Source organism: Buteo buteo, chromosome 23 (genome assembly GCF_964188355.1).
Source record: "Buteo buteo chromosome 23, bButBut1.hap1.1, whole genome shotgun sequence".
NCBI classification, from domain to species: Eukaryota; Metazoa; Chordata; class Aves; order Accipitriformes; family Accipitridae; genus Buteo; species Buteo buteo.
In genome coordinates, this window is record NC_134193.1 from 19,805,848 (window position 1) to 19,828,322 (window position 22,475).

At 47.9% G+C, this 22,475-nt stretch overlaps 1 protein-coding gene across 2 annotated transcripts in view; it reads left to right on the forward strand.

Annotated features, from left to right (window-relative positions):
- Positions 1-5,154: 5,154 nt before the first annotated feature.
- Positions 5,155-22,475, forward strand: part of COL5A1 (collagen type V alpha 1 chain) — a 158,797-nt gene continuing 141,476 nt past the window's right edge. For both annotated transcript variants that reach the window (XM_075055860.1, XM_075055862.1), the window contains exon 1: positions 5,155-5,497. In XM_075055860.1, the coding sequence (XP_074911961.1) occupies positions 5,398-5,497 (100 nt within the window). In that variant the 5' untranslated portion in view covers positions 5,155-5,397. The remainder of the gene's footprint in view (positions 5,498-22,475) is intronic.

Below are 22,475 nucleotides of genomic sequence, written 5' to 3' on the forward strand. Positions count from 1 at the left end.
GGTTTTAGGTTATTGGGGAAGTTGCTGCCACACTGCAGCTCTTCAACAGGGTGGGAATGGATGTGAACAGCCCTGGACAGTACAATAAACACTTTGCTCAGATTAAAGACCACACAGAGTACAGAGCACTGAGGCTTGAGACGGTGTCCAGCTTTGGAATACCAGATGCCGTGCTTCCGCTGTGGATAAATGGATAGCTTTATTTTTCAAGTGTTAATTCAAAATGTCTCAGTAGCACTAAGTTCTCTTTTTTTTTTTCTTAAGATGAATTTGAGAACAATAATTTCCATGGCAACAGGTGCGAGAAGTCAGGATTGTGACTTCAGTGTAAGACAAATCATAAAATTTGAGTTGGCGGTAAGGATGCAACTGTGTTTATACCTTTGCAAAGAATAAAGACAAGTTGTAAGATCACAGAGGAAAGTTGTCTCTTTAGATATGTGCGCTCTTCATAAATAGTATTTGAAATCATTCCTGAGAGCGGTTGTCTTTCCTGATTACTTATGCAACAGCTCAGGCAATTCTGAAAGTCTCGTTTTCAGTCTGTTCTCATCAGCTGGTCATAGAGTACAACTGGTTATCTGTAACACCTAGGGCTGTTCTTTCTGATTATCCCAATACTTATTTTCCAGCTACAGAATAATGCCCTTTTGGGTTTTTTCCTGAATGATCGTGTTTAGTTTCATAGCATATAAATTATTTAAAATTTACCTATGTATCTTAAGGTTTTTTGTAAGCTCGCAAATGCCTTCCATCCTGTAAACAGCTAGCTGGGCTTAAGATGCATTTAGTCATGAAAATACGTCTATAAACTGCTGTTCCTTAAAGATATTTGGCCATCTGCCACTGCTGCAATGTATTCCTTTGGCTATTCAGATGTTACCCTGACTGGCTGCTGGAGGGATCTGCAGTTGGCGTCAAGCAACCCAGCTCGTGTGTAAACCTACTTGGAGCTTGCACCACCAGATGATCTGGCCCACTCTGACTCGGAGGTTGGCTCTATAAACTTGGCATGCAGATGCTGGAATTTTCCAGTTTGCTGTTACAAGCTTATTTCTGTATTTTTCTTATTGTCAAGGAGGGGCTAACAGGTCTGTGCAAGCTTCTAAATCACCTGGAAACTCAGACTTACTGCTCAGCAAAAGCTCCCTGGGCCAGGTTCTCAACTGGTGTAAAGCAAAGTTGCTTTGCATCTGATGTGGGTCCAGGTTTGGTAATCTGGCTTGCTTCTGGAATCGAGCGCCTTGGAAAATAGGTGGTGTGTAAGTGAGCATGCTGCTCTGAGCTGCTTTTATTTCCTTGTCTGCAGTGCTTTCCATGCTTTAGGTATCCCCCTTCCTATAGCTGTCTGCCTCTGGAAGGGCAGGGAATGTCAACACTTGGGTTACAGTGTTCAGGTGTTAGTGGGATTTTTCACTTGCAGCTGGAGAAGACAAAACAGGGTCTCATTCCAAAACAATGAGCTGTTTGTATGATCAGAAATGCCAGTCCGGGATGAGAAGACCCAGGATCCTGGCGTCTGTGTAACTGGGGCCGAAATCAGACACCCCCTCTGTCAGTGAGGCTGGCAGTGCCTCTCAAGGGCGATTAGGCATCCATAGAAATACTGTGGATCAAGTTATTACTTTGTCATTATAATAAGTGTTACTGGGAAGGGGAGGGTATTTGCAACCCACAGGGTCTGCTGGTGCTTTTATCTGTCCTAGTTCTGTATCCCCGAGATGCTTCCTTGTCCATAGGAATGGAGGGAAGAGAAAGCATCTCTGTCATGCAGTGTTTCCGTGAGCTGTGGAATAGCTTCTCTGCTCCGTACCAGAGGCAGCTGTGGGCTTGTGGAAAGGGCTGTTGCTGGGAGTAGTGGGATATTTTAAAGCAGGAGGGAGGTGCGGTGGTGATGGACACTGTCGCTGCTGGGCTGCAGCCAGTGGGTGCTCTGCAGGGGTGTTTGCAAGGGTTGCACAGGTGTTGCTCATAGGAGAAGAGCTTCCCTCCAGGCACCTCCTGGATATGGAGCATCACTTAATTTGTCTCGCCAGCCTCTAGTCATCTGGTTACTCATGAAAGGCAAGAACTGGAAGGGGCTTTCATCTGAGAGATCTGCCCGGGAGTGCCACTGGCACCGTACCCACCCTACGCGTGGCTGCAGCCAGCGCACGCATGCTGCGTGCCTCCTCCCAGCTCCGACGCGGGGGCTTGCAGCCAATCTGCCTTTCACCTCTCTCTGGTGAAAGGCTCTTTCAGCAGAGAATCTCTCCTTGCGTGTGGCTCATGCTCCAGCCTTTCCAGTTTTGCGGCGAGGCTGGTAGGAGGGGAAAGGCATCTCAATGGGTTTAGAGGTAAAGGGAGAGATTTCCTACAGCTCTTCTCCGTTGCACCGTTAGGTAACTTCTTTAGTTGGCTACAGCCCGAGAGGACTGGGAGCACCCCTTTCCTCCTGCTTCCTTCTGCAGATCTAGTGGGACTTGGCCTCCCGTGCTTGTAGGTTTTGATGCGTTAGTTTGATATCAATTACCTGCCCAAGGAACTTTCATTCCAGCAGGTCAAAGATTTATGCTGAGTAATTAAAGCTCAGCATAAGCCCCTGTTGCGCTGAGTTCTTCTGTCAGCCCAAAGCAGGGGCAGGATGAGTGACCCCTAACTCATATATTGCCCCCCTTGTATACGATAAATGGAATGGCCAGTGACTGCTCAGGTCCTTGCAGTGCCAAATAACCAAACACACAAAGAGGCTGGAGTCCAGGGTAGGCAGAGTGATGGTAATGGTTATTTTCCCTGTGGATAAGGCCTTAATGATGCAAGGATTGGGGAGGGCTGGGATGCTTTGGTGTGGCTCAGGGTATGAGTCTATAGGTGAAATCACTGCTCCATGAAAATCGGTGCAACTCAGCCACTGAAGTCGTGGGAGCTGGGGCTGCGACCTGGATGTGCGCTAGCAATGACATTCGGATCTCTAATGGCACTGACAAAGCGAGTATTGATGCCAGCAAGTGTCTTCAAAGCATTTTAGGTAAGGGAGACGGCTGCATTGGGTTGTTCTTCCTTCTCTGCTCTCCAGATGACCTGATCTTGGTTTTGTCGAGGGGTCTGCAGCATTGCGTGCCACCTGGTCCTCCAGCGTGGGGTCTGTCCTCTCCTGGCACCCGAGGGGGGGCACTGCTGGAAGAAAGGACCTGGTGTGGGGAAGTCACATCAACTTTTGTGTGTGGGGTTTTTTTTAGTACTGTTCTAATATTCTTGCTCTACAATGCCAAAACAAGTAAAATCATTTGAAGCAGCTGTTTACCAGCCTGATGCATCAGCCACCACTGGTGCGCAAAGGTGACCAGTGCTCAGCGGCGCAGTGGAAGAAAGAGCTGCAGAGCTGGGGCTGGACTCCAGGACGAGCTGTGCATGTAGCCCTTACTGTCCTCCTTGCTTGGTTGCCAGAGGAAGGTTTTGCCAGCCTGGCAAGGGATGCTGCCCTCCTTTTCCACTCCTTCGTGCTTGCACTTTTACCCTTTGCATGTGTGTTTTGCAGCGGCGGCCTCACTTCCCCCCCCTCCCCCCCCAAATCCTTGCGTGTTTATTTTTTCCCCCCAAATCCTTGCGTGTTTATTTTTTCCCCCCAAATCCTTGCGTGTTTATTTTTTCCCCCCCAAATCCTTGCGTGTTTATTTTTTCCCCCCCAAATCCTTGCGTGTTTATTTTTTCCCCCCCAAATCCTTGCGTGTTTATTTTTTCCCCCCCAAATCCTTGCGTGTTTATTTTTTCCCCCCAAATCCTTGCGTGTTTATTTTTTCCCCCCAAATCCTTGCGTGTTTATTTTTCCCCCCAAATCCTTGCGTGTTTATTTTTCCCCCCAAACCCTTGCGTGTTTATTTTTCCCCCAAACCCTTGCGTGTTTATTTTTCCCCCCAAACCCTTGCGTGTTTATTTTTCCCCCCAAACCCTTGCGTGTTTATTTTTCCCCCCAAACCCTTGCGTGTTTATTTTTCCCCCCAAACCCTTGCGTGTTTATTTTTCCCCCCAAACCCTTGCGTGTTTATTTTTCCCCCCAAACCCTTGCGTGTTTATTTTTCCCCCCAAACCCTTGCGTGTTTATTTTTCCCCCCAAACCCTTGCGTGTTTATTTTTCCCCCCAAACCCTTGCGTGTTTATTTTTCCCCCCAAACCCTTGCGTGTTTATTTTTCCCCCCAAACCCTTGCGTGTTTATTTTTCCCCCCAAACCCTTGCGTGTTTATTTTTCCCCCCAAACCCTTGCGTGTTTATTTTTCCCCCCAAACCCTTGCGTGTTTATTTTTCCCCCCAAACCCTTGCGTGTTTATTTTTCCCCCCCAAACCCTTGCGTGTTTATTCCCCCCCCAAACCCTTGCGTGTTTATTTCCCCCCCCAAACCCTTGCGTGTTTATTTCCCCCCCCAAACCCTTGCGTGTTTATTTCCCCCCCCCAAATCCTTGCGTGTTTATTTCCCCCCCCCAAATCCTTGCGTGTTTATTTCCCCCCCCCAAATCCTTGCGTGTTTATTTCCCCCCCCCAAATCCTTGCGTGTTTATTTCCCCCCCCCCAAATCCTTGCGTGTTTATTTCCCCCCCCCAAATCCTTGCGTGTTTATTTCCCCCCCCCAAATCCTTGCGTGTTTATTTCCCCCCCCCAAATCCTTGCGTGTTTATTTCCCCCCCCCCAAATCCTTGCGTGTTTATTTCCCCCCCCCCAAATCCTTGCGTGTTTATTTCCCCCCCCCCAAATCCTTGCGTGTTTATTTCCCCCCCCCCCAAATCCTTGCGTGTTTATTTCCCCCCCCCCCCCCCCCATCCTTGCATTTTTCATGCTTCCACAACGTAGCCCTATCTCCCTCCGGAATCAGAAAGAGCAGGGGGGGCTGGGAGGGCGAGAAAACTCCGGCTGGTGTTGATTCCTGTTGGGAAAAGAGGAGGAAAAATACTGTTTTGGGGGGCCGGGAGAACCCGGCTGCTGTTCAAACTTCCCGCGGGGCCGGGCCGGGAGCGGGGCGGGGGTTGGGGGGGGGGGAGGCGGGCAGGGGGGGCCGGGCCGGCCCGGGGGGGGGTTTGGGGGCCGCACCTCCCGGTGCTGATTTGCTGCGCGGCTCCGAGATTGACAAACTCTTGCCTTGGGTTTAAAAGAAGGGGGAAAAAAAAAAAGGGGGGCCGGGGGGGGAGAGAAAGAAAAGTTTTTTGCGCTGCAGGAGCAGGCAGGGGCCGGGAGTGAGCGCGGCGGAGCCCCCGGCAGCCCTCCGCCCGCCCCATGGCTTTATAAAGCGGCTGCTCTCCGGGGGGGGCTGGCGGGGGGGTCTGAGAAGCCTTTCTTCGCTTGTATATAGATTTTTTTGTGTGTGTGTGTGGTTTTTTTTTTTTACCCTTTTCCCCCCGAGCCGTTGCCCCTTTTTTTTTTTGTGGACCATGGATACGCACACGCGGTGGAAAAAGCGCAGTTGGATACGGAGCTGGCCGGTCCCCGCTGCACTGGTGCTGTTGGGTGCCCTGTCCCTCGGCCGGGCAGGTAAGGTGTCCCCGAGTGTCCGTGGGTCCGTGTGTCCCCCCCCCCCCCCCGCCATCCCCGGGACAGCGAGTCCCGGTGGCCGCGGGAGGGAGGTGGGTGTCGGGGGGGGGGGAACCGTGCGGGTTGGGGAGGGTGAAGTAGTTTTTGTGCGGGGCAAAACATTTGTCTTGCCTTTAGTCCACGCATTCCGGAAGAAAAAAAGAAAACAAAAAAACCCCAAAAAGCCAAACCACCCAACCTCCTTTAGCTGCCCGAGTCTCTGAATGCCATTTGTCAGGGGGCCCGTAAAAGGGGGAAAAAAACCAACTTAAAACAATACTTTATTCGCCTTTCTTAAAGCAGACCTGCCTGTTGCTGGGCTCCTTTTTTTCTGGAGCAAAAGTCAGGATGTGTTTCTGGAGGCTCTCGTTCATTCTATGTCTGCGTGTGTATAGAAATGGGAATACATATTTAGTCAACTGGAAACCTCTTGTCTTGCGTAGTTCTTCCTCCTTGAGGAGAAGAAACTTTTTGTGCAGCAGTAATCTGCTCTCCCCTCCACATCAAAGCAGCAGATTTCAGGACACAAAAGCTTTGCAGCCCCTTTCTGCTCAGGACCCCAAAGCTCCCTCTGCCCCCTCGCCTCGCCAGCCCCAATTTTCAGGTTTTCTCCCTAAAATTGTGCCTGTTGTGGGTGGCAGGAGGAAGCTCTGAAAGCCCCAGATGTGCAACAGCACTAGACGAGCAGCCAGAAAAAATCCTGGAATGTCATTTTTTTTACAGTCGCGCAGGAGCGGGGCTAAGAGCTTTATTTCACTAAGTGGATGCTTTGGGTTTGCTGAGGGTGTTTCGAGAGCTCAGCTTTCCAAATGTCTACCTTCCCCGGGTGAGCTGTGAAATGCCAGAGCAGGGCAGATGGAGGCTTGTGGGTCTGTTGAAAAAAAGTTTTCTGGGTGTTTTCAGAGTGTTTTCTGAGTTTGTAGCGGACCCTTAGAGGCATCGGTGCGCTGAGGTCTTTTTATGTTGTATCGCAAGGGAAAGACTATGAAGCGGTTTGTTGGCAAAGCTGATTTTTGAAATCTGAAAAGTTAAAGTAGATGGAGTTCTGCAGGGTAACTTGAGAAACTGAGAAGTGCCCTGAAGAGCTGAGCTGTCTGGGATTTGGCTTTCGTGCTTGATTTTTGTGTGCTCTAGGGTTTTTTTCCTGGGAAGCCCGGGCAGTGCTGTTTGCAGGGTTGTTTGTGTGTTACCAGGACAAACGCGTGTGGGATTCTGTATATAGCAGCACGATTGCAAATTATTGTGATTTCTAGGTTCTTAAAATGACCTTAAGGAAGAAAAGGTGGGCGTATGAGGAATGCTTTCATTAATGGTTTGCTTGCAAAGTCTGAGCGAGCTGGAAAATAAGTTGCTACTCAATGAATAAAATGCCTCTGGAACATCACCGCAGGAAAAGTTAACGGCGGTCGGAGCTACCACAAGGGTCTGTGTTGTGCTGCAGGAGTATCGGACTGTTAGAGCAGTTTTCTGACCAGAGGAGTACTGGAATGATACTAGTTCATCTTGAGTTCCCTTTTAGCGCAGCCAGCTTGCCAGGCCACTCTGTTATTTTGTATGAGTTGAAAACCAAATTATTACCAGTCTCAACTATTTCAAAGGAGAATGACAACGTCTTCCTTTTTCTTTTGCCTGTACTAAGGTTTTAATGGTTTCAGAGCATCCTTAGGCGTTTTCCCTGTTGGTGTGTATCCTTCAGACAGCTTCCAACATAAGACCGAACTCCTTTTAAAGTTACCTGGTAACTTTTTTCTACAACTTTTGGGTCCAGCTGTGGGCTGCAGCTGCAGGAAGCAGCGGGCTGGCTGGAGCTGATGCTGCGGTGGGTGGCTGGAGAGCTTTTGTAGGGTCAATGTGCTGCTCCAAGTAATGACTCTTGCAGTGAAAGGCTTTGAGTTTTCCTAATGAGCCTCCTAATAGGACATTAAATAATTTGGATGAGGGAGGAGTTGGATTGGGACTGCTGATGGCATTGACTAATGGTCTTCATAGCTCTTTTTTCAATCTTTCCAAGATCTCTTTGGTTTTATTTCAGCTCGGATTGTTCCTGTTTCAGTTTCATTTTGGTTGGTTTCTCTGTATGGAGAGGTGAATCTTCTCTGTAATCTTCAGAAGCAGATCTGTCGGGTGGCTCCAATGAAAGGGGGAAGACACCTTGCAGAGAGGTTTTCCAGAAAAATAGAGAAATGACAATGTCAAAGGCGACATAACTGAACTGCCTCTGAACACTGCCCTTCCAGCTCAGATTTTCCCATATTTTAACAGATGATGTCACACAAAAATCTAACCCACAGACAAAGTTGGAATCTGTCTCTGCTTTTACAAATCCCCATAAAATTGAATCAGGTTTCTGGGTGAAAATTTTTGGAAGCAGCAGTTTCCTTTAGTGGCAAAGAAAAGTGTAATAAGAATACATGGCATGCCCTTTAAAAGAAATAAAAAATGCTGGAAATTATGAAGTATCCTGTTACCATCTGTTGCTTCTCTCCTTGGCTCTTCCCCAGTCATCTAGAATGAGCTAAAAAAATAATAATCTTTATCCAGCCAGTTAGAAATGTTTTGTTTAATATTTTGCCAATCAAAAGTGTTGATATTGTTTTACAAGAAGAAATATGACTTTATAAGTCTGGAATTGATGGCGGATCTGATTTCCAGTGTAAAACCTGGATTATGCTGTCAATGTATTGCCAGATTGGAACAGGACTTTAACTTAAAAGCACCCAGCTGTCAGACATGCCCTGTCCAGGGGACGCAGTAGAGGCGTTCAGCTGAGGTCATATATTATTCTTTCGTGTAAGCTGGGGTCAAGATGAGAAATCTTTGCTGACCGTTCCCTCCGACGTGGTTTTGGAAGGCGACTCCTGCGCTCGCCGCCCTGCAGTGCTGTAGCCGTGCTGGATGCGGGAGCTGGTCTCGGACTTGCCGTGGAGGAGCCGGTTCTGCTGGCTCCCACCAAAGCTAACGGGAACTTTAGCTCTTCGGTACGGAGCCTTGCAGTGTTGTCTGGGCAATAATTTGTTGGGGATTGGAGAAATCCCATTTCATCTCTGGTCTTTAGGGGTAGCTCTAAGGCAAAACCTGTTGAAGAGTTGCTGGTTTTTGGTGTACAAAGGAGGACAGCAGTGTCTAGCTGGGATCTCTAATACTGGATCCTCAAATATAAAACCTCTTTTTTAAGAGCAAGAGTAATCCAATAAACAAAACCGTCTTGGTGTTACTCCTACTGCTTGCAGACATAAGGTCTGCCCTAGAACAAAGAAGGAGGGACTGTGAAGGGGACGTGCATCCTTATTTTAAATGAGTACTGTCCCTGCCCCTTGCATTTTGTTGTTGAAAGAGATGGACTTTTCAGATTAATTCCTTTTTTTGAAATGTGGAGCAAATTAACTAGTAGTTTTCCATCTTGTGATAACTTGCAGTCACATCATGGTGTTACAGGGGATGTGCTAATACTGATCAGGGCTGTGACTCAGTGATGTGGCTCCTGCTCTGAGCTCCCACCTCCGTGCTGCAGCTGTGGATGTGTATGGCACCAGCAGCTGCATTGCTATGTTCAGCATAAGTTTTTTTTAATTTTCGAAGTAGCTTTTCTTTTTCTCAGCTCTCCAACATGAAAATCTTTTGTCACTGTCCCAGAGGTCCAGACCCTCAATGGCATGTAGATGTCCTGTCATCCTCGGCTGCTTTTCTTCTAACATGGAAGATGAAGTCTGGTCCTGATGCTGTCTGTCCATCTCCTCTTTGGTGACTCAGTTTCCCCTTCTGTCCTGCAGCCCGGTTTCAGGGCATAGGCTTAGAGTATGTGTTCTCACAACTGCTTTGAATTACAGATATATTCTCTAAGATGAGACAAAGCATGGCAACAGATGCTGAGAAGCAGAAGGCGCTGCTGTGGCATATGCCACTAATGCAGAGGCATTTGTGTGAAGTGCCATTTATAGATGCTTTTTAGGTAATACGAGTTTTGTCTGGACCTCGGAAAGAAATCTGCGGGAGTACTTTCCAGGAAACTGCTCTTCAGTCTGGGCTTTTTCTCTTCTGTAGAAGGTAAAGCCAATAGGCAATTAATTTTTTAGCCATTACTTTTTCTAGTGTTTTCGTACACCCTGATTCTTCAACCTGCTCCGGGTGCCCTGTGCTATCTGGATGCTGGGGCTGCGTTGTGGTGCTGCCCTTCCCGAAGTGGGTGGAGGATGGGTGCTGGTCGCTCTGTGTAAACCCGAAAGACTACATTTGGAAAACCAGTATGGAGCAATAGTGCTGTGAATGCTTCCACGCAAGCAGGTTGGGGGTTCGGGGCAAACCTACAAGGGGTAATGAAGGGAAGGGGGGACGGACCAGCTGGCCCCTGGGGAGATAGTGTGTGTTCAAAAAGTGCTCAAATAAGGTATCGCCGTCGTGATTCACGGTTTTGGTATTTGTTTGGTTGCCTGTGGATGTGTCTGGAGAATGGTGGGACCTGGGAAGAGCGGGGAGCTGAGCTCCTGGGTTGTTGGATGGCGGCGAACGCTGCGGGTGCAGAGATGGGTCTGGGACCTCGTTCGAGCAAATGATGCAGGGGGGCTGCTCGTTCGTAAAGGACTTCCAGAGGGTCCAGTTCGGAGCCTCTGTGGCCCACTGGTTGGCACTGGCGTTAGACAGTAAGGACTGGTCTGCGTACGCCGTGGTGCGGCGTGGAGGTGCCCATGTCCGGAGGGATTTGGGAAAAGCGGTTGCATTTGGAGCTCGCGCTCTGCTGTCCTGTGAATTGAAGTGTAGCAGCCCCTAAGATGGGGGAAATCCCTGCTGTGTTACAATTATAAATTTGGCACTTCATCACGTATGTACACACTCGCCCACGTGTGATCTTGCCTGGTTTGTTTAGCAGGAGTTTTATCCTCAGGATGCAGCTATCATTCTATAAAAAGAATTATTTTGCGGAGAAAGGTTTAAAACTTTATTTGGGTTGTGTTGAAAACCTGAATGTAACTTTTCAATACCTAGATTTTGGTACATGGAAAACACTGTTTAAAATGAGAGAAGAATTGTCTGGGAAATAAACTAGGAATGAACCACAAAACACTTCTTCTCAGACTTTTTTCATGTGGAGGAAGACTTCTTCCACTCTGTTCCATGCTTCTAGGCAGTGTAGACTTCTTCTCATCATGTATTTAGGAAAGCCCCGACTCTGCTGCAGGTCTCTGATACTGCTACTGTTGAGGATATTTTGGGAATGCTGAGGCCTTAAACAGTCATCTGCTGGAATTGGGTCAAATTGAAGATCTGCAGGATTTGTCCTACAGTAAAAGTCAGTGTCACCACAGAGGCATGTGTGCACGCAGGAGTTACGCCGCTTCTGGAATTCAGTTTGATAATCTCCACTGGTTTCCCTGCACTATCCGTGTAGGTCCTTGACTTTTAGCTTCTTTTTAGTATGGAGTGCAACCGTCTGTCTTGGATATATGACAGGTTGGTTTGATATAAGCAGTAGGACCCGGTACTGGTCGTGCTGGGACACCCTGTCCCAGTAAAAGGGGTTTCCCCCTGGCTCAGCCGATGTGGTGGGAGCCTCAAGGGAGGGCTGATGCAACCAAAGGCACCGGTTCTCCCGTGCTCCTGGTCCTGCTGAGATGTGGAGGCGTCTCGGTGCTCGGTTATGTTCTTCTGGATCAGGACTGCTCAGTACCTTTTTGTGGCTCTTGTTATTTTTATTTTGGATTTGTCTCCGGTTATGACCCCTTTGGAGTGCTGCTGTTGTACAGAGCTGTCAGGAACGGCAGTCTGAAGAGGTTGGTAGGTTTTTATTCCCTGCTAATGGCATGGTGGCTTTCTGGGGAGGTTTTATGAGATATTTTTTTTTTTGGAAGGGAAACCCTTCCAGGTGGACACCATCTTTCTGGAGAAGGCAGAGAGCCTCACATCTGTATCGGGAAACAGTTTTGTTGCTGGGGTTTGGCTGTCCCCTTTTGGCTGAGCATCAGCAAGGCAGTGTCCTGAGCTAGCAGCTTCATGGTTTGGCTGTGGGTCCAAATCCTTGACCAAGCCAAACAGAATGCAATCTTCAGACCCTTAAGAATTTTTTTCTGCCTTCTGGTGTTGCCTGTTACCTACTTATACCTTCAGCTGTTGTTAATCTAGGCAGTGCATTCCCTCTCCTTTGCTGTCCTGGCTGGCTTGAGAGAGGTTCCTGGGACTGTCTTCTCCAGTTGCAGCCTGGCCTTGCTGTACATCAAAGATTTTATTCTTACTAGCTAGATTGGAGCCTATATGGTAGGTACTGACTTTGCAAGCTGGCAGTTTTTCTTAAAAATAAAATAAAATGAACCTTTGTGTGAAACAAAGAAAAAGCCAGTATGGGAAGAATGAGCAAAACCAGAAAAAAAAGCGGAGACATGAAAGAATGGAAAAATTTTGTTAAAATCTAATGTTATATGGAAAAAACTTAGGTTGGCAACATGGTATAATTAGCCACTGGGTTACTGTTGGCAAGTTTCAAGGCTCTTGAAATGAAGCCTAGCACCGAGTGAACTGTCCAAATGATGCTGTGGTTTCTCTGTGGATGTGTCTGGAAAATCTTTAGAACTAAAATAAATAAATGAAGGAGCTACACAAAAGGCATTTTTGAGGTTGGTTTCTCTGAGTCTGGGCTCTTTTTCTCTCCAGAAGCCAACAAGATTCTTAGCATCATCTGGAAGCTTTCACAATGTTCAAGAGATGTCATTTTTTTGAAACTAGGAAAATGGTATTAATACATTTACAATGCTGGAGTTTTCCTTCATGATTGTGTAATAAGCTGGAGAGAAAAAGGATAGTTTGGGGGTTGAATGAGTGGAGTGAGCGACATCAGTGCTCATTCCTGACCTCTGCTGCAGACTTTCTCCCAGCCCTTAGGCAAGTCCCCATGTTTCCCATGCCCTGGGGCCTGATCCTGTGTACCTGTGTGGAGCCTGGCATTGAGGTGCTGCTTTAACACAAAGTTAACGCTGATATGCCAACAAGACATGTGTTTTCAAGCACTGAAGTGTTTTAAGAGCTGCTTTTTCATCCCTGTGCCTCACGTTATGTTAGTGGTTGTGGTCTAGGAGTTCTCTACTTTAAAAATACTTTTCCTCTCTGGGATGGTGTTTTCCTGTCTAGCAGCACGAGTACCTCACACTGCAAATCCAGAAGGCTATTTGGATTTTGTCGATAGATTTGGACAGATTTCTTGCAGATTATGTGATGGAGTACAATACAGACCACCATGCTGTTATATTGACTCCTCTCAGGACACTTGGAAGCATTAGATCTATAAATGAAATCTGAAGCAGGCAGAGGATCAATTAGGCAGCCACACACATGCTTCAGTTTACTGGGGGGAAAAAAAACCCCCTTTGGAAGGTGGAGGGATGCAAATGGAAGCAGGGTGCTGATGCTGAAGCTGGATATCCCTGCGGGGTTTTGGGTGCTAAGCCTGTGCCGTGGGCAGGAACGGGAGGTCAGGTAAGCTGATGTCAGTCTGTCTTTTAGCTGGCTTTGGGGTGGTGACATTCAGCTGTTTTGCAGCTGTAAGAAAGGAATTCCAGTGTATTTTGTTGCAGAGTGCTCTGCCACAGGCTGTGGGCTAAGTGCGTTCATCCCTATGGGTTTGGTTTGATTTCTGGAGAAGTCTCCCGTGCCTGATGCTATATTCCTTGTGGTGCTCAGCCCTGCGGCTCTAGATTCGCTGGAGAAAGATTTGAAGGCGAACCCTTAGTTTTGCTGAGCTCAGGGACAGCTTTCCGTTGGTCTGGATGTCACCCAAAGGAGCTGGGCACCCTGTTTGCCTAATGAGGGATTGGGGTGCGTATTTGGGGGAGCGTTTGTTCTCCTTGGGAAGCTGCAGCTTGCTGAAGACCTGAATGATCTGCCTGGCTTAAATGCAGCTAAATATTACTGTTAGCTTGGGATGACCCTGTATGCCATCCCTGCCTGGATCAAGCTGTGCATCTGCAGCCAGGGGGATGCTAATTCTTTCAGAGTAAATAAAGTAATAAGTTTTTTTTCCTGGCTCAGCTTTTAAGCAAACTGTTTAAAGGCCTTTGCTTTTCTTGCCTTTCTGCACTTCACTGCTATAACTTGCAGAGGAGAGGGGAGTTTGCAGCTCTGCTGGAAATGCTGTAAGCAGTTGATGGGGGGAAACTCCTAGAGAGAAGAGAGGTCACTGAGGGGTCTGCTGGAGTCCCTGCTCGGAGGGATTGTCAGGCAGTTTTAGTGGCCAGATTTAGGGTTTCATTTACATGTCAGCTGGAGTTTCTATTTTTTGAGTATGGATATACAGGAAAGAACTGTGCTTTGGCTGAGCTTGCGTATCCTCACGGAGAGCCTCGCTGGCCTCTTTTCCTCTGCTGTTCCTCCCTCCACCCCCTTTTTTTGTTTCCAGGACAATACTTAAGTAAGAATTCATTGCAGCTGAATTCCTGGAGATGACACTGCCAGTTTCCCAGGATCTCTTCTACTCCTACAGCATTTTACGCGGTGACTTTTGGTGCAGGTCATTCAGCTGCACCCCTCAAATAAGAATTAAGTGGTGGGTTTGTGTGGTCTTTGAGGGGGCTTGTCCTAGATGTGCTGGAATGAGAGATCTACTCTGTGTGCTCTCGTCTGCTGTAGGGTAGAGATTTGGTCTGAGGGCTGCAGTTCACCAGCTGAATAATGAATGCATTGTTTGTATGCCCTTATTTCCAGCTTGCACCATTAAAAGTGAATAGAAAGGTCAAGGAGATGAGTCACTGTGAATACAAGTGTCATTCTGCTCAGAAGAAATGGAAAAAAAGGAGCTTGCAAGTGAGGTGTTTCAGCTGGTGCCAAGCAGCTCTGTTTCACTGTACTTTCAGGGAGTTGCAGGAGTAAATCTCAGCTGAGGTCTGCTGAAGGGGTCAAGCCACCTAAAAGTTAGCAAGGGGCTGGAGCTGAGGTTTGCCAGTTCTAGTTGCTGGGGGCTCCAAAGGCAGCTGCTGATGTAGGCTGTGTACAGAAAATCAGGGTGATACTCTGGAATCGTTGGGCTCCTTGCTGCTGTTTTGCAAAACAAAGAGCTGGAGCTTGTAGGGTTAGCAAGCTCTTATTCTTGTAGGGTTAGCAAGCTCTTGTTCTCAGCTTCCCTAAATACCCAGTGGTACCCAGCAGAAAAGGCTGCCTCCACATCAACGTGGAGACTCCTCATACTCAGCCAGGCTGCTTTCTTCCAATGCTTAGAGCAAGGGTTAGTAGTGTTGCGAAGGTGCTGTCGTGGGACAGTATTATCTCTTGAAAAGCCAGTGAGAAAATGCGTGCCCTCGGAGCGACGGGAGTCAGCGGGGACACAGCTTGGTTCCTGCACCGTCCTGGGGGAACGTGGGAGCGGGGTGGTGGGATGTGAGTGAGGGTCTGCAGGGTGCCTGGAGGTACGCACGAGCCCATCCCCTGCCCTGGCCCTTGCAAATGCCCAGCTGTAAATTAAGCTTTTTTAATTTCCTGCCCGAAAGCTTCGTTCGACAAGCCCCAGGCAGCTGGTTAACCACACTGGCAGAGCGCTGAAAATAGAAATGCGGCTCGTGGGTTGCACGTGTGGAAGGGGGAGCGGTGAACTGCGGATGGGTTAATGCCAAGTGGGTGGGATAGGATGGGGACTTGGCCAGAATTTTCCTTTAATTGATACTGCTGGGGCAATTTCAATAAAACAGCAGTGGTGGCCAGGAGGCCAGAAAACAGAAGCCAGTTCAGAAGTTGTTAATGCTTTTTTTAATGGGGTAGAGTTTAAGTCATGGGCTCCTGTACCTATAGGTTTCCTTTTTCACATGGCTGAAATACCCTCCTTTGGGGTTATCAGCATTTTGGCTAATTGCTTTTCACTGTACTGGAAAGGAAACATCCACCGTGCATTTGAGATGGCGGTGTGCTGTGGCAGACACCCCTGCATATTGTTTAGCACTGCTTCAGTATTTTGGTAGAATATGAATCCTGAGAGACAGTACATAGAAATATTTGCATTTTTGATTTCTAGCCATTGGATTTTTCTGTTCTGAAGTCACTTCCCTGCTGTAAAAGAGATATTCCTCCAAAAAATAACTAAAGCTTTAGAATCTTGGTTAATCCTCCCCCATCAAAATACACCTTCAGTAGAAAATTAAGCCAACTGTTTTCCTTGCCCGCCTAATGCAAGATCACTTCCATGAACAACTTTCAGATGAATCTGCCAATAGAGCTTTGATCCAAGGTGGCTGAAAATTCAACACAAACTCCGTTTGATATCAAATGACTGGGAACTGGGACTCATTTGCTAACGATGCAACAGGGTCATGCTGACGGAGGGCTGTAGCAAGGCAGGAGTTGATGGCTCACGTGCGTGGGAGGACCATGCCTGGTTTGTGCGGCGAAGCGCTGGGTCTGTAACCCTTGCGTTGGTATTACGTGGAAGTTTAAGGCTTCTGCGGGTAGATGAGGCGGGTGGTAGGTGTGTTTGGCTGCTGACAAGCGGGACGCACCTTCTGGCAGCGTGAGATGTGTGGGACCAGCAGAGCCGCTCCGCGCTTGCCGGTGCGTGATTCCGTGGGAGCCGGGATGCAGGAGAAGGCAGCTGCGGGGCAGGAGCCGTGCTGGACGTGCCCTTCGGAAGGTTTCCCCTAGAAGATATGAGGCCATCCATCCCCCAAGTACAGCATCTGTTCCCTGACCGTGGGCTGCTCAGTGTCTCCTCTTGGAAAGCTGTCGATTCCTTGAAGGATAAGGACTCCTTGCCTGGAGCCCTGCGGCTGTAGATGCCTTTCTTGATGAGGCCGATGTTTTTCTCTTGATCCCCTCGGGTATTCTGCTTTTTGTAACAGGGAGGGCAGATCACTAAGAATCCCCTCGTCGTTTCTGTGCTCCAAAAGCGACACAAGGGTGGGAGGAAGAAGCGGCTTTCATCCTGGTCGCTGCCTTTGGCACACGCTGGGGAGTGTTCATATAGGAAAACTGCTAGGAATGTTCTCTCGCAAGGGTTTGCAGGGATCGGGAGAGGCATATTATCACGTCTTGTACACTTTTGGGAGAAAGTCCCTCACTCTGCTTCTCTCAAATGTTTAAATTAAAACAATCTGTCTTTCTGCAACTGTTGGATGCTTTCCCTGCTGACCTCAGGAGCTGGGACTGGGAGGAGGAGCAAACAGACCCCAGCGCTTATAACTGGCTCTGGCTTTTTTTTTTTTAAACTTCAGTCCTGGTTCCCCGCAGGATGCAAAACACAAAAACAATAAGGGCCATATCAGCTCTGGAAACATCAATTTTCCCAGTGCTCTGTAATGAAAGAGCTATATCAGGAAGCACTGAAGCCTTTATGTGCTGGGGGCTATTGTCTTAAAAAACTATGTATGGAAAAGGCAGCAGACATGCTTAACCCTTCTGCCAGAGCTGGCACGGAGGGTTAAGTCCTCTGCAGTCTCACCATCTTTTTCTTCTCCAGCCATGTTCCCACAGCAAGCTCTGACTGAGATGCTCCCTGTGAGCAGAGCTAAGCGCCGGGCAGGATCAGCCCCCTACCCCTGAAACGGGAAAGCAGAGCCGAGAAGCTTCGCAGCCTTCGGCAGACAGCGGTGCCCCGCGGATGCTGGATGCGGTGCTTTGTACCCAGCCTCCAAACGCGGCTCTGGTTATGGGATTCCTCTGCACCGAGGGGAAAGTCATCCCTGTGCATGGGCCAGGGTTTTTGGTTGGACCCTTCGGTGCTTACGCACTGAGTTTTCTCTTGGCTCGGGGCCCTGTGGCTGGGCAGAGACAGGATTTTTTTTTGCTTCTTGGCTGAGTCCGGCTCTTGCAGCACTGCACTGTTGCAGGAGTGTGTCCATGTGGAGCTGTGGGCAGATTCAGGGCTGGGACCCGACTCCCGTTAACCTTGGGAATTTAGGTGGTGAAGTAGCATAGCATCATCAGACCTGAGTCACAAAAGCACCCTTCATCTCTTCTATCACTGCTTTTGACTTGCTGCCTTCGTTGCCCACAGGCCTGCGTTTTTTTGGCAGTTTACGGAGCATTTCACAGTCCTGCTTGGGATTCAGCCTAGGAAAATGCGGTGTGACTTCTTGTGGCAGTGGGGAATAGGCTTGGATAACACCAAGCTGATTAAGATTTTTTCCTATGAAATATGAACCAGAACCAAAACTGGAGCTTGTTTTGGGCGTGGAAATGTCTGTAAAGAACTCCGAGTTCCTCATTTGAAGGTACTTAAAAATTCACACCAATAAACTTAGAGATGCTCTGAAACTTTTAGAGTCAGAACATCAGTTAAAGATGTTCTGCACATTTAGAGTAACTGAGTAACCCAGCGTGCTTCCCTCCCTGCAGCTCCCCTCTCCAAAGCCTTGGCCAGACAAGCCGGGGCCCTCCTTGCCCTGGGGACACTCATCCCAAATAACGAACAGCCGCGCTGCTAAAATGAGCACGATTCCTGCAAGCCTGGAAATAGCTGAGTCTCTGCTGCTTGAGCAGAGCTGGCCAATTTGTGGCCTGGGATGAAGCTTTTTATGGATGAAGCCGAAACATCTGCTTCTGGGGGAATGAAATCTGCCACATCTTTGCTTTAGCTCATGTGGCTTCTGAGGAACCCGGGTGGGATTTGGGGTGCCATATACCTGCCCCTGTTGTGACTCGTGGGCTCGCGTTGATTCTTTTTCTGATGGTGGCAAATTGCCGAGCCCCAGAGTATCTTGCAGGGAAGTTTAGTCAATGGAAAGGCTGAAAATAGATGTGGGAGACGAGGGGAAGCTTCTGCGAAACTGGAAAGGGTTCTCTTATGCTGAGGAATGAAAGCTGAAGATGTGCCTCAAGAAAAGTATTTTGGGGAACAGATCTGTTTCAACACTTTCATTTTAGTGAGCAATGAGTGATAGCGGAGGGGGCGTTAATGCGGGCAGGTACGTCATGCCTGTGTAATGTCAGTTGACACAGGATTAAATAAGGCAGGTGGAACATTTTTCTGGGAAGTAAAGTCTAGTGAGAAATAATCATCAGAGGACTTGGGAGGTGAAATAACCTGCTCTGGACAAGCCAGCGTCCTCATTTGTGCCCCTGGAAATCTGCCAAGCGATGGATCAGCGGTTTGGAAGGAAGTGGGATACTTGGCTGGGGGAGGCTCACCGGTCTGGGAGCATCCTGTGGTGCTGAGCGCAGCTCTGCATTACTGCACTTAAAAATCTCTAGTCGTGTATAAAGCTTCCCAGAGTGAGCAGAGGAAAGGATGGATGCGGGGCAGGAGCTGCTTGGTAAGACAAGAAGTCGGTGCCTCCTGGAGAGGAGGATGTCGCCACTGGAGGAACTAATGCTCCACCGAGGACTGGGTGTGAAAAGCAGAAACCCCTTTTCCTTTGTACTGAGGGCTTGTAGGGTGATTATTTCAGATGTTTGCAGAAATGAGAGCGGAGCCCAATGGCGAAAGCGCAAGGCTGTAACAAGGAGAATTCGATGTGTGCGCTGTGGCTCCAGCCTTAGCAGAGCCTTTTTGTCCAGGCTGGTTGGTCCTGGTTGGTGTTAAAACTTTTGTTTTGTGCCACCAACTGTGGCAACACTTAAACTGAGCTTATGGCTGCTTTGAATTGACACAGTGGTGAATTTGACCTGTAATGTCCTGGTTTTTTTATATGAAATTATTCTATTATCAGTGTATGTAGGATGGATTTGCAACTGGGACTTCTCTGCATGCATGTCCTGATGGTTTTTGGCAGGAATGGGCAGGAGGACAGGAGGAGCCGGGATGGTGCTGGCAGAGGGCAGACCCAAACTCTCATGGGTTTGAGTCTTCTGTGCAGCTGATACATTTTTCTAGGATGTCTGTCTTAATGTCAAAGGGAATGTCTCCTCCCTTCTCCTTGTCCTGGAAAAGATATGTCAGCATGTTAATGAAGGGAAGAGGAACATACCGTAAGTGACCTCTTTGCACTTTTGTAAGGACAAAATTTCTTTTCCTGTAGCTATGAAAAGTCTGTCTTCCCTTTGACTAATAAATGAGGGCATACAAAATGTACACAAATTACTTTTAAGCTATTGTGTATACCCTAGTATAAAGCACTTTGTATCGCTTATTTTAGCGGTGGAGAGAATATCAAGCGTGTTCCATGTATAAATCAGTCCTCTCAAAATATACTGATAACTCTTCTTGGCATTTGCCTTGTCTCCAGTTTCCCAAATATTTTCTTACCTCATGGCTGCTTCTACTACTCAACATGCCTTTTGCTCATCTGTATGATGAGTGGTGCTGGGCTGCTGTACTCGTTTGCATGGATTGATGCCTTGATGTGTCATTTACCTTCTCTCTCTATATGTAAAAATACCAAACATTACTTATACACGTTCACGAGTGGATGCACAAATGATTGGAAGTGTCAGTGTGCACTTTTCCAGATGGTGGAAGCGTGTTCCTTACTTCATTTATTTCAAATGTCAAACTCAATGAAATTAATTACTACCAGACTTGAACTGAAGTGATGGAGGGATTCTTGTCTCCATTTCACCAGCGTGGGGTAAAGCTGCACGCTCCATAGCAGGAGCAGGCTTCAGGAGTCGAAATGCAATCGCTAAACTATGACTCCGAGCAATGTAAAGATCTGGATTTGCAGCAGGGTGACCAGTCTTTATTTTGTTTCATGGGGAAAGCTGGGTTTGCTCTTGGTAGGGAGGGATGTCTCCTGGGGGAAGAATAGCTTGGGGAGTGAAAGACTAACTTTGTCTTGGATTTCTTCTCTGCTGTGCATGGCATGAATGCAGCGGCTTGCCTGGGAAGTGCCTTGCTGTTGGGGTTGTTTGTTTTTTTTACTTGCACAATGTCTTGATAAGCTCTCAGGCTCTTTGAGGATAGGAATTGTAGAAGCTGGGTAGAGTTGTAGAGAAGTTGCTCTGGTCAGATGTTGGCAAAGCTCCAGGGATGAATGCTGGATTTGGGTGCCCAAGTTAGGGCAATGAATTGAATTTCAGCTTAAACAGCTCTCTGAATGAAAGTTCAGAGTTCTCAGCGCTTTTGGAAACTGGGGTGGTCGAGTCTCAAGACAGTCCTGTTGTTGCTGCTGTTTCGCTCCTGGTCTCTGCATCGTGGCTGCCCTGGTTCTGGGAACTGTACGGAGCTCCAGGGAGTTGCTTGGTATTTCATGCAGCCCCTGGGTCAAAGGCAGAGCTAAGAGGCTTCATAGAAACAATAAGCGTGCATGTATTCTAAAGTCTTTGGTTTCCACTCTGCGTTTTGCTTCATAGAGAAAGAACGTGTTCTTGTAAGGGCTTTTCTAGATAATTCCTTCTGATAATCCTTTGCGTTTCTCAAACACCCTTGTTCCTCTCTTCAGAAGATACCTTCCAGCAATTATTTAAGCACATCGCCACTTTGCCGTTTACCTTAGGGAAATAGCTGTTATTGGAGAATTTCTGACTATACCTAATTTAGGATTCCCCCATTTTTACCCTCATGGTCCCCATGCCTCTCAGGCTGTTATCCGGGCCTGACACTTTCTTTTCCTCCATGGCTGCGTCTTCCAGTGTCTCTCCAAACACTATTTGTGAGCCCTCCCTTGCCTACCATACCCAGAAAAATAAACAGCCCTGTCTCCTTTTGCCCTCTATTGTTTCTCTCTTTTGTGCTAAGTACAGTAATGCCTCTGAGCTACCCCAGGGCTCCTGCGTTCCCATGCTTCCCCATCCGTCTCACAAAGGACCTCTTTTCTCCCTGCCTTCTGGGTGTTGGGGCTCTGCAAATATGTGCCAGTGACCCTCTGCTCTGTATGAAAATAGCCCCTGCCTTTTTGTAGCTGTCATTTATTTTTGCTGCTTTAATTAGACTTGATCCTGCTTGTATTTTTTTCCTTTGACCCTTCTTCTTACTGCAGTGAAAGTTTTTGAAAAGTTTTTTAGCTCCCTTTCTACCTGTGCATACCCAGCTGTGCTGGCTCACACAAGTTGTCTGTCTTTGGATTAAGTTGGAAGGAACTTTAATTGCAAGACTCCAAACTTTCCCAAATATTTCCTACTAGTGTGTTGTAAGGCTCCCCTGGGATGGGACTGCACACTTGTAGTTCAGATTATCTTTCCATCTGCTTTTGCCTAAAGCTGGCAGCTATTTGTGCGACTCCCTCAAATACTTGCTTCCGTGGGGATTTTAATACTGCTGTCGTCATTGAATTTGAAATATTCTTACTCGGTGGCATCTTCATTCATCCTGGCTGGCTGCTTTTCAAGGATCATGTCCAAACAAAGGACCTGATAACTTCTCATGTGCTGAGACTGTGGTTTCTCCATGTACAGGAGAAGGATCTTTCCCTGGAATGAATTGCCCATTCCTGTTAGGTTTTCAACAGAGTGATGCTGATTTACACCACATGAGGATCTGCTCTGTGGTATCCTGGTTATGTACAGCTAAGCTGTTTTCCCACCTCATCAATATCTCATTAATCAAAATCCCTCTTTTGCTGCTGATCAAAGCCCTGGCCTTCGCACAGGCACAGACTTATCTGGGAAAATATTTCCAGCTCGGTTTTCAGCAACCACCCTGGAGTGCAGGCTGGAGCAGCATCCCTCACGCACCCGACTACCTTTATGGTCCCCAGCTGTACCGCTGCTTGTCCCGTCAGAACATCTCTGCAGATCCAGCTTCATCCCCTGCCAAAGTTACCGCATCTTCCTCCCTCTGCCTTCAACTTTTCAGCTGCCTCTGCTGCTGCCTCGAGTTGGTACCCACGGTGGCTGCTGCCACATGTGATGTGATGTCAAGTGGATGTGATGTCAAGTGGCGATATTTCCAAATGCGTCTGGGAGTCCAGAGCATCCTCGTACATCCATCCCTTTGCCTCGTGAAGGGCTCTTTCATTCTGGTCCCTTTACCTGGATGACGCTTTTATTTGTTTCTGAGTGCAAAGGTGTGCTTGGCAGAGGGGATCGGTGGTGTGGGCTGTTTGACCGTGGTGCTTTCTAAAGTAAAAAAAACTCACCCAGGGAACAGAGGATGGAGTTGGGA